At 39.1% G+C, this 11,899-nt stretch overlaps 1 protein-coding gene across 1 annotated transcript in view; it reads left to right on the top strand.

Annotated features, from left to right (window-relative positions):
• The first annotated feature begins 25 nt into the window (after positions 1-25).
• MCEE (methylmalonyl-CoA epimerase) overlaps positions 26-11,899 on the top strand; it is a 28,723-nt gene continuing 16,849 nt past the window's right edge. The window contains exons 1-2 of the mRNA XM_007095869.3: positions 26-134; positions 9,215-9,552. Coding sequence (XP_007095931.1) covers positions 89-134; positions 9,215-9,552 — 384 coding nt within the window. The 5' untranslated portion in view covers positions 26-88. The remainder of the gene's footprint in view (positions 135-9,214; positions 9,553-11,899) is intronic.

Here is an 11,899-nt window from a genome sequence, read left to right as displayed (position 1 = left end):
CCCCGCCCCCGGTCGGGTTGCCCTGCCCCTCGCCCGAGCTCCTCTCCCACTCTGACGCACCTCGGGAAAGAGTGGGTCGCTTCCCAAAATGGCGAGCCTACTGAAGGCGGTGGCGGCTGTTTCGGGCGCAGTAGGTGAATACCTCGTGGGTTCGCCGGGGGATGGGACGCGCGGGACGCGAGGCCGGGGGCTGGAGGAGGCGGCGGGTGGCCAGAGCAGCCACATCCTCTGCACTCTGTCTCCCCCACCCCCCCAGGAGGCGCGTTCCGTGGTCTCTGTCTGCACCTGTGGGCAGGAGGTATATCCAAGGAATGTCTCCGGTTAGCGTGGGGTTTCCGTATAGTATTTGATTCTCACCGCCACCCTGGGAAGTGTGTGCAGTTGACGTTGCCCCTCTTTATAGGTGGCTCCCAAAGAGGCGAGGGAACCTGCCCAAGGGGACTGACAGCAAGGCCGGGACAGAAGTAGATGAGGTAAATGCAACAGGGACAGTGAGTTTTAGCTTTACAGTGCACCATAAGAGATTGGGGAGAAACTAGAAAGAAGGGCAAGTAGTTTAAAAAAACGTAAACTGAACTCCCAAGTACTTCCAGTGTCCTGCTGGGAACACTTGGAGGTCAGTTGTGTAAATACCAAAGGAGTGTTTTTCCTTTCGTGAAGTAATATATTTACTATCTTGTATGTAAACAGGAAAGATAAAGGCAGACGGATCTGGCAGGTTGCTTGAGTCCTCTCCACCTCCATTAAAAAAAAAAAAAAGCTGGATAGAATCAGTAATGACAGAAACTCAAGTTTTCTGACTCCCAGGCCACCCACTTTCTTCTCTTTCTCTTTTTCTTTTTTCTCCTTCATCAGAGGGCCACTATTTCCCTTAATCTGAAATTCCCAGTTAGGAAGAGTGCCAAGTGGTAATGTTTCAGAGTTACTCCTGGACATTTGTCCTGAAGCCTTCAGCTTAGCAACCTTCAAAAAGTGTTCAAGGGGACGAATCTTTAATAATGTTAGGCCTCTCTGCTAGATAGTGCTGTGTCCAAACTTACAGTTCTAGTCTTCCTTTGAAGTCCCGTCTCAAACTGAAGCAGTTCTTTATCGATCACTGTAGTCTTTCTTACCAGTCACAATGTTTCTTTTGCATTTATCATGCAAGTCACCAGAGCTAAGTGACGAGCCACATACAAAGAAGTGCACCTTAATAGTTTTAATTCTCAGCACTTAGCAGTTTAAAGAGGTAATGTGTATACATGAAAAAATATTGTAACAGGCTGAGCACACCTTGTTGAAATGAATCTAATTAATAGGTGATTCTCAGGTTCTTACAATAACACACCTTCCTAGCCTGTCCTTCCTCTCCTTGGTAAAATACAAACAGTATCTTAGCTCACACACAATTGCAAGTAACCCTTTATAAAAAAAAAAAAATCATAAGATAAAGAGTCATCTCTCATTATCTCTGAGAAAGCCATCTGGGGGCACCTGGGTGGCTGGATCAGTTGGTTGGGCGTCATAGTCTTGATTTCAGCTGAGGTCATGATCCAGGCTTGTGAGATCCAGCTCCCACACCCTGGACTCTGTCATGGTCTGGAGGGTTGTGTACTGCACTGTCATCCCCTCTGCACGCCCTGCACACTCTCAAGGCTTTCTGCCCCTGCCAGTGCCTGAATTCCCACTGCACACCATCAGTTGCCAATCGCCTGCTCCCTGCCTGCACTCTGGAGGGTAACAACCCTCAACCAGCTCTGGCCTGCCTAAACCCACCAACTTGTCTGCTATTTGCTGGCTGAATCATACCTTCTCCCATAAAGTCTGAACCCCTTCCAAGATTGTCCCTCAAGTATTCTTGCTCAGCTCTAAGGTATCACACAGAGTTTCCTTATATCTCACAGTTACTGTTTTATCATAGTTAATCATTCCTTTTACCAGATTTTCCTTGTTTAACAATGTGTCATTTCTACCTCTTGATTAGACCTAGACTATGACAGAATTGGTCTTGGGAGTGGTCCTAGGAGGTAGACCCCTAAAGACCGGATTTGGGGATTGGTTTGGTCATGCTCTTAACCTTGAGTGCAGTGCTGAACTTGCCAAAGGTGGGTGGTAGGATGCTAGTAACCCATGGAATACAGTTGCATCACAATTAATCAAGGTATGAACTGTGGTTGACAGATGAAGTGGCAACAGAAGCATGTAGTTTGTGAACCCAAGTAGCTGCCATGCTTGACTCTTACGGCAGTAGTGACGACTGTAAGGCCTGTGATGTGGCCTGGATCCTTCTGAGTGCACTTGAGTGCTTACAGGCAGAAAATGACAAACTGATGGGGTGCCTAGGTGGCTCAGTCAATTAAGTGTCCGACTTCAGCTCAGGTCATGATATGGTTTGTGAGTTCGAGCCCCGCATTAGGCCCTGTGCTGACAGCTCAGAGCCTGGAGCCTGCTTTAGATTCTGTGTTTTCCTCTCTCTGCGCCTCCCCTACTCATACTCTGTCTCTCTTTCTCTCAAAAGTAAAGAAACATTAAAAAAAATTTTTTTTAAAAAGAGGAAGGGAATGTAACTTCCAACAAGTCATACATTTATTGCAAGGACTGAGTACTAATATACATTTTTTTTAAAAAAATTATATAGACATCTTGTCATAGAGAAAAGTAAAATGAAAACAGTATTCTGCAAAGGCTGGCTTTGATTTATCCTATTTCAGATGCTTCAACCGTAAATAACCCCACTTTTTCATTTATCATAGTTAAATATACATAACAAAATTTGCCATTTTAACCATATTTAGGTGTACAGTTCAGTGACATTTAATACAGTTGACTCTTGAACAACACAGGTTTGAACTGCATGGTCCATTTACACTCACAATTTTCCAATATAGTACTGTGAGTATATTTTCTCTCCCTTGGTTTTCTTAATAACATTTTCTTTTTTTCTAGCTTACTTTATTGTAAGACTATATAGTATATACATCACGTACAATGTACAAAACATGTGTTAATCAACTGTTTATGTTATCAGTAAGACTTCCAGTCAACAGTTATGTTTTGGGGTAGTCGAAAGTTACATGTGCATTTTCAACTGTGTTGGGGGTTGGCACTCTTAACCCCCCCATTTTGTTCAAGAGTCAACTGTATTTCCGTATTGTGCAACCATCACCACTATCCATCTCCAGAACTTTTTCATCATCCCAAACTGAACCTCTATACCCATTCAGCAATAACTCCCCCATTATCCTCTTCCCCTACCCCTGGCAACCACTGTAAAACTTTCTCTCTATGAATTTGACTACTCCACATGCTGTATGTACAATATTATACCTTTGCATATCTTGTTTGAGGAAACGTAACACATTTAGAAAGCCAATCATCAGAAGTGCCTTCAAGATGGTTGGTAAGAAGACCATATATTTTGAGCATTCAACAAGTGGATTTCACAGCATCATATAATATTTTTGAATTATACAATATTCATCCTTTTGTGACTGGCTTATTTCACTTAGCGTGTTTTTAAAGCATGACACTTATGTGTCAGAACTTCATTCCTTTTTAAGGTTGACAAATATTCCGTTGTAAGTGTACACCACATTTTATAATTTTCATCTGTCAGTGGACATGGGTTATTTCAACATTCTGGCCATTGTGAATAATACATGTATGAACATGGATATATAAGTATCTCTTCAAAAGCCAGTTTTCAGTAGTGGGATTGCTGGATCATGTGGTAATTTTATGTTATGACTCCATCTTTAAGGAACATAATACTTCACAGAAAAATAGGAGAAGCTCAGAAAAATGAATGCTGTCAAGCACACACAGTAAATTCCAGTTTGGCTTGCAAAGGATTGGCTTCATGAAAAGGTTAGTTTTAAAAATGGAAGTTGAACCAATTAGGAGACAACAGTGGCCAAGTTATAGGACTGTGAGGAGACATTTACTTTTATTATGGAGTCATGTGTAAGTGGGGTAACAGAAACATGGTCTGTTCGCTGACTGTGATGAATAAAAAGTTATTCCTGACCATAGTTTTAAATAGGTCAAAAATATTATATGATACTGTGAAATCCACTTGTTGAATGCTCAAAATATGCGGTCTTCTTACCAACCATCTTGAAGGCACTTCTGATGATGATTGGCTTTCTAAATGTGTTACATTTCCTCGAACAAGATATGCAAACGTTCAGACTTAACAACTTATTACATGTTCTAAATTAGATTATGTAAAGTTTGTACAACTTTGAAAATATGTAAGAAGACATTGAATTGTACACTTCAAATGGGTGATCCTTATAGTGTATAAATTATATCTCAATAAGATGTTAGCAAGACCTTATTACAAGTGATTGTCACAATTCTGTGAAACTTTATGTACAAATTTAACATACAGTGTCTTTAAACAGTAAGAACCATTAATCCATTTGAGTATAGACCCTTCCAACTAAACCTTTACTTATTTGGAGCCAATGTTTGGAAAGCCTGGTGTCTGAAATAAATGGATGGAAGGAAATGCAATGTTATTTTTAAGTCATGGCACTAACAGTATTTAGCAAGAGCCATATTGAGGGACAGATAGGAGTCAGAGTTAACACACACACCAGATTTGGTAACATATCTATTTCTTGCATATCACATTTCCTGATATGTGGACGTCATTTGTTTTATAAATCTGTAGATACTCATCTTTGCAATCCTATTGGATTTTAACGCTCCTGTTTTTAAATATCTGTTGTATTTATTCATATATTTGTACACTGTAGTTTATTGTGAAACTATGTGGAATAGTCACAAATTACACATTATAGAGTTCAAAGTAATGCAGTTGTACCTTTCTGAGATGGAAGACAGAGAAACGTAAAGCTACACTTGTAAATTCCAACCAGTCAGAGGTCAACCTTAAATAAAAATATATTTTAAAAGTTGCCAAGGACTTGGGGCACCTGGGTGGCTTAATCAGTTAAGCGTCCAACTTTGGCTCAAGTCTTAATCTTGTAGTTCATGAGTTCGAACCCTGTGTCAGGCTCTGTGCTGACAGCTCGGAGCCTGGAGGCTGCTTCAGAGTCTCTCTCTCTCTCTCTCTCTCTGTCCCTCCCCTGCTCGTTCTCTGTCTCTCTCAAAAATAAACAATAAATATTTTTTTAAAAGGAAACCTTTTAAAATAAAATAAAAGTTGCCAAAGGCAAAGGAGAAAGTATAACTTCTTAAAGGTCCACAGACTTTTCAGAAATCATTTTTTATTAAGTGTCTACAAGGATCTATATCACGGTACCCCTTTATTCCGTGTTTCCTGCTCCAGTTTGCTTGGTCTACAGGATTTCACATTTTGCCCATAGCATCATCCCGTTGTTGTTGTTTTAAGGTAATTCACATAACACAAAATTCTTGAATGTACAATTTAGCAGCATTTATTACATTTATCATGTTGTGCAACCTTCACCTTTATTTATTCCAAGACATTTTCCCCACCCCAAAAGGAAATCTCATGCCAATTCAGTCAATCCCCATTCCCTTCTCCCTCTAGCCCTTGACAACCACTATCCTGCTTCTTGTCTCTGTGGACTTCCCCATTCTGGATATTTTATATAAATGGAGTCATACAGTATATGACCTTTTATGTCTGACTCTGTCACTTCACATAATGTTTTCAGGGTTCATCCATGTTGTATCATTGCTTCATATTCATTGTATGGATAATGTTCCATTGTATGGCTATGAATCATCTCCCATTGCTTGGCTATTGGGGAATAGTGCTGTTGTGAACATTTGTGTCCAAGTTTCTGTTTAAGTCATGTTTTCAATTATTTTAGGTACCTAGGAGTGGAATTTCTGAGTCATATACTAATTGTATATTTAACTTTTTGAGTTTTCCAAACTGTTCCATGGCAGCTCTATCATTTTACATTCTTACCAGCAATGTAAAAAGCAGATTCCAATTTCTCCATATCCTCATCAACAGGTTTTGTTATGGGTATGAAATGGTATCCTGTTGTGTTTTTGATTTGCTTTTCCCTAATGGCTATGATATTGAGGATCTTAATGTGCTTTTTGGCTATTTTTATGTTTTTAACCCTTCATTTTTAAAAAATTTATTTAAGTAATCTCTATGCCAATGTGGCATAGAATTATTGAATTCTTACCAGCATCCCTGTGTTTATTTTTACTCTATTCCTAAGGCTCAAATAAAACCAATATAGTGATGTTTCTTTTTTCAAACTAGTTTACATTTCTAGAGATAAGATAAGCCTGTAGAGCCACAAAGTCTTGACTTTTACATTACATAAAGATGTTATTATTTATTTTTCCTAACATAGAGTGAAGATTCATTTTATGTTCTATTAAAAAGAAACAGAATCAGTCATTCCAATAAACTTTTTCCTTTTCTCCCATTTCCAAATGGTAAGGTGGTTATGGAGAAAGACAGGCTATACTGAGGCCCCTAATGACATGGCTTGCTTGGACTTCCTTTTCAGTGCCAGAGGTTTAGAAATGTCCCCCCAAAAACTGGTATAGTATGTAAAACTTTACCTTTGCTTGGACATTTTGTTTGTTCCTTTGATATTTCTTTATGTCCCATTGCTAAGTAATAGGATGCCTGCCAAGGAAATACCAGTTGCCCCATCTCTTGTAGAGATAATACTGGTAAGGACAATTCAGAAATACCTAGGCTCCGTATTTGACATACTCTTAAAATTTCACAGAGCAAAGGACTTATCCATTTTATTCTAAAGCTCATTGGCCCTACCTACCATGTTTGTTTGTTTTTTATAATACAAACACATTCTGTATCGAACTTTCGTTGTAAAATGCACAGATAGTAGAGATGCAAAGAAAGAAGGAAAGAGCAGTTTGACCAATGATTTTTTAGTTCGCATTTTTTTAATTTTAATTTTATATAGAACACAAGCAGGGGAGAAGGGCAGAGGCAGAGAGAGAGAGAATCCCAAGCAGGCTCCATGCCCAATGCAGTGCCTAGTGAGAGGCTCAAGTCCACGACCCTGGGATCATGACCTGAGCCAAAATCAAGAGTCAGCCACTCAACTGACCGAATCACCCAGGTGTCCTGGTTGTTAGCATTTTAAAAATTCACTACCACTGTGCCCTTGAGATAATTTCTGCATGCCACTCAGCAAACAATTATTGTATGTCAGTAACAATAAGAATGTCTGAATTTGTTGTGCACCTGTTATATATGTCTGGCACTGTATTATATTTTTTACATCAAATATCTATACAACAAACTTAACAAGGTAGATGTTTGGTAGGTAGTACCAGAATTTTTTAAAAACTGAAATAAAATACAACAGAGTAGAAAATATCAGAGCGCATCACATCTTTGAGGATTAGGTATGCCTTTCATGAAATTTACTTTCAATTGTACATTTATGTATGTGCTTACTAAGTTGGCATACGCTTGAATTTCATAATACAATGAGTCCATAGAACTGGGCTGTGTCAACCTATTGATAATGACAAACTTTGGATATTTCAGTAACCAATAATACAGGCTTGAGCATACCAGAAGACTATCTTAGGTGGAATTTTGCCTTCTGCTGACCTATGATGCATCACATTTGTCAAGCAGAGTACCATGCACTGGTTACCAGTCCCAGAGGAGGAATCTAAACACTTCTGCCCATTGCATCTTGGTATCAGAGTCCATCAGAGATGGAACAATGCTTTACTTACATAGAAATGAGATAGGGCAAGATTATCTTTAATGGTGGGTTTGGTCCACCATCACCAATGGGTCTCTCCCAGTGGTCAGTGCAGGACAGTTTGCGCACGCCCCTCTTGTGTCACAGTACAAAGAACCCTGTTCCCTCTCTGCAGAGGACCGCTATAACAGGTTTGCCCTATGATGCACACACGTTAAACTGAGACAAAAGAGCACTCACTGAGTCTGGAAGAGGGAAAGATATTCCCAGCACAGTGTGATACACAGGCTGTGTGGGCTCTTTATCTCTTGCCAAGGAACTTTTCATCCTTCTGTGGTTAAGTGGGGGTTAACATATGAGACTGCCTTTCCCCACAAGGTCTATGGTCTATAGTAGTGTTACTTTAATTTCCTTGTTATCAAAAATTTCAGTAAAAAGGAATTAACTATTTTTAGCTCTGTGATACTAAGTACTATTTAAAGTATTTTCCATTAAGAGCTAAACCTGATTGTTTAGAATATGTGTTCTTCAATATGCTATTTTGTACTTTTTTTTAATTAAGTGATGTAGTTTTACAAGATTATTCTTAGACCTCATATATGTATACAGTTTTCATCTTGGGGAGAATCTGGCTCTTAAAGTCCAGTGTTTTGGGAACTGGGGAAACAGTAATCCACAGGGAGGACACATTATAGGTCTCTTCAGTTTCTTAATGAAAGAAGTTTCTTCACATTCAGAAGCAATTCTTCTCGTCTTCAAAATTATAAAAAGAAACAATAAGAAAAAACTGGTCTCAGAGGGAATTCTCATAAGTTTAAGGATCCTCTTAATGTTTGCTTGTCTTTCTTTTCTTTAGTAATCATTAAAATAAAATCTTATTAAAGAGCACTGTAATGGGCATGGCTTTAATACATATTGCAGAATATAAGACAAAAAATTGGTTATAGGTAGAGGAGAAAATTGCTTGTTCTCATCATTAAATGAGTATTGTGTCCCTGTCAGCTTCAAACTTACCCCTTGTGAAATACAGAGAATAGCAAGTTATTCTTTTTTTTAAATTTTTTAATGCTTATTTTTGAGAGAGAGAGAACGAACGTGAATGGGGGAGGGGCAGAGAGAGAGAGGGAGACACAGAATCCAAAGCAGGCTCCAGGCTCTGAGCTGTCAGCACAGCCCAACAAGGGGCTCAAACTCACGAATGCGAGATCATGACCTGAGTTGAAGTCACACACTTAACCCATGGAGCCACCCAGGTGCCCTGCAAGTCATTCTTAATGCTATGTAGCTGTCCTTGAAGTATTATCAATAAATAGAAATTGTTAGGAAAAATGCCATCTTTGTCTTAAATCTAAAAAGCTCACAATTAGTTTTTTAATTCCAGACAGTTGTTTCATGGCAGAGTGAGTAATTTTGACGTCATTTTTCCATTAAACTCCCCAATTTAATATCAGTAATTAAAACCAGAATATGTATATAAATAATGTTTATATGTATTAGTCATTTAGTTTTTTTTTTTAATTAATTTTATAAATCCATCAATTCTCAAGAAGGCTATCAATGGCTGTTCAATTTTTCAGGGCTTTTTTCCAGACTTCAGACTTCAGCTCCGAAAGTAAAAGCTCTTTCCACATCACAGTCCTCGCATCAAGTGGCAGGTCCTGTGTGGAACCTGGGTCGACTCAATCATGTAGCAATTGCAGTGCCAGACTTAGAAAAAGCCAAGGCATTTTATGAGAATGTTCTGGGGGCCCAGGTAAGTGAGGTGGTCCCTGTTCCTGAGCATGGTGTATCTGTTGTTTTTGTCAACCTGGAAAATACCAAGATGGAACTGCTTCATCCACTGGGAAATGACAGCCCAATTGCAGGTTTTCTGCAGAGAAACAAGGCTGGAGGAATGCATCATGTCTGCATTGAGGTATTTTATTTTAATGTTTGTTGTTTCCAATTTCTCTTACAAAGTGTCTTTTACTTTTTAAGACCATGTATTGTCACTGTCATCAGAAACTGGTAGTAAGTTATTTAAAGGGAATGGTAATTCTGGTCTTACTCTAAGGTAGATCTATCAGTATATTCTCTTGCCCTATAGAAAATTATAAATAATAATAATAACATCTTTTATTGAAGTCTGGATTTAATGGCCACAATAAAGGCCACCAAAGCTGCCAAAACAGATTTACATCTTTTCTGTAGTGTTTATTGATTATACATGACCTTCCATATAATAGGAATACAGCTGCTTTCACTATCACAAGGTGATTAGAAGAAGCAGGTGAAAAGACTTTATACAGTAATAATTTCCGTATATATGCTAAGTATTCTTATGATTATTTTCTATCCTTAAAATTCTAATACCTTGTTCCTTATTACAAAAGCAGTACATTTTCAATTACTGACCGTGGTTTTTAAGACCTTTCAATCACATCAGCTTACAATTCCCAAGAAAAACTTGAAATGTTAGATAAGAATATTCTCATTAGAGAGCCTGTATCTGTAGATATTCATGTTCAGATAACTGCCTTTTGTAATATCATCAATACTAATTATGCTTTGGTTTAAATTATTTTGGTGGGACAATTCTTTTGATAAAAAAGAATGGAATATTTAATAAGTAGGCCTCGTTCCTAATGTAGAAAACAAAGGGGTTGACTGTAGAGTGAACTCAAAGGTTTATTCAGTTCATACTACAAACATATTTGAGAACCTACAATGTGTACTGTACTGAGAGTGGGATTTAGCGAAGAAGAAATGGACTGTGCTCACAGTGAGGAGGGGCAGCTGTTTAAACAAGCAATTACAGTATCCTTTGATAAGGAGAATTAACATACATGTCTTCTCAGTAACACAAATGAGGGAAAGGCTGATTGCCCCTGGCAGGTGGAAGAGGTGAGAACACACCACAGGGCATGAGTTATAATGAATGTGAAGGAATTCCCCAGGTCCACAAGAGGAGGAAGTATTCCAGGCAGAGGGAATAGCATATGGAAAGGAATAGAGTTACCGTAACAACTGGAATTGAATCCTTTGGCTGTGTACGACGTACTCGATGTGTATTATTTTCTTTAATTTTCATCGCTATTCTATGAGCTACTCTACTCACCTTCCTCAGGTGAGGAAACAGAGACTTGAGCAGTTAACTTTTTTATTTTTTATTTTTTTAAATGAAAACATTTTTTAAATGTTTATTTTTGAGAGAGAGAGAGAGCAAGCGAGCACAAGTGGGGGGAAGGGCAGAGAGAGAGGGAAACACAGAATCTGAAGCAGGCTCCAAGCTCTGAGCTGTCAGCACAGAGCCCAGCGCGGGGCTCGAACCCACCAACCATGAGATGATGACCTGAGCTGAAGTCAGACACTTAACTGACTGAACCACCCAGGCACCCCTGAGCAGTTAACTTACCATAGACAAGTTAGTAGTAAGTGGCAAGGCTGAGGTTCAAACCCAGATTTGTTCTGATTCCAGGATCTGCACTGTTGGCCATGGTGCCAGATTGCCTTCATTGTATTGGTTGAGTTTAAAATTTGAGGTAAGGGAGCCATAAGATGGTATTATTTATTGTTAATATTTAACTTTTACCCCCATTTTTAGGAGTTTAATTTTGGCTGCCGGTCTTTATTTTAGTAGACTTGAGGGTTTGTTTAAGACCTCTCCAGGATGAGGGGCACCTGGGTGGCTCAGTCGGTTAAGTGTCCAACTTTGGCTCAGGTCATGATCACACAGTCAGTGAGTTTGAGCCCCACGTCGGGCTCTGTGCTGACAGCTCAGAGCCCGGAGCCTGCTTCGGATTCTCTGTCTCTCTCTCTCTCTGCTCCTCCCCCACTCATGCGTGCTCTCTCTCTCTCTCACTCTTTCTCAAAAATAAATAAAGCATGAAAAAAAAGAAAAAGACCTCTCCAGGATGAGAGGCAGGATCCTAAACCTTTGAATTCACTCTTCCTTTTCCCACACTACAGTGTCTGTGTCCTACATCAGAGAGCCCATGTCTTCAAAGGAAGCTGCTATGTGAGTTCAGTTTAAGTAAGAATAGTGGAAGTTCAGTAATGTAACGACAAATTCAAAAGTACAGATTAAAAGGGGGAAATAAAAATGTATAGCAGTATAAAATGAAGGTGTGTAATAGGAGAAGGTGTGAAAAGTTAGTTGTTGCTACGTTAGCATGACACCCCTCCCCCTGCCATTGCTCTCTGTTCTTTGTAAAAATTAAAGTGGCTTAACTAGATCGATCGATCGATCAATAGATAGATAGGAAATAGGTAGATAGGTAGGT

Source organism: Panthera tigris, chromosome B3 (assembly GCF_018350195.1).
Source record: "Panthera tigris isolate Pti1 chromosome B3, P.tigris_Pti1_mat1.1, whole genome shotgun sequence".
In the NCBI taxonomy this organism is placed as follows: domain Eukaryota; kingdom Metazoa; phylum Chordata; class Mammalia; order Carnivora; family Felidae; genus Panthera; species Panthera tigris.
The sequence above is the reverse complement of the archived record's forward strand: the minus strand, read 5'-3'. Positions and strand labels throughout refer to the sequence as shown.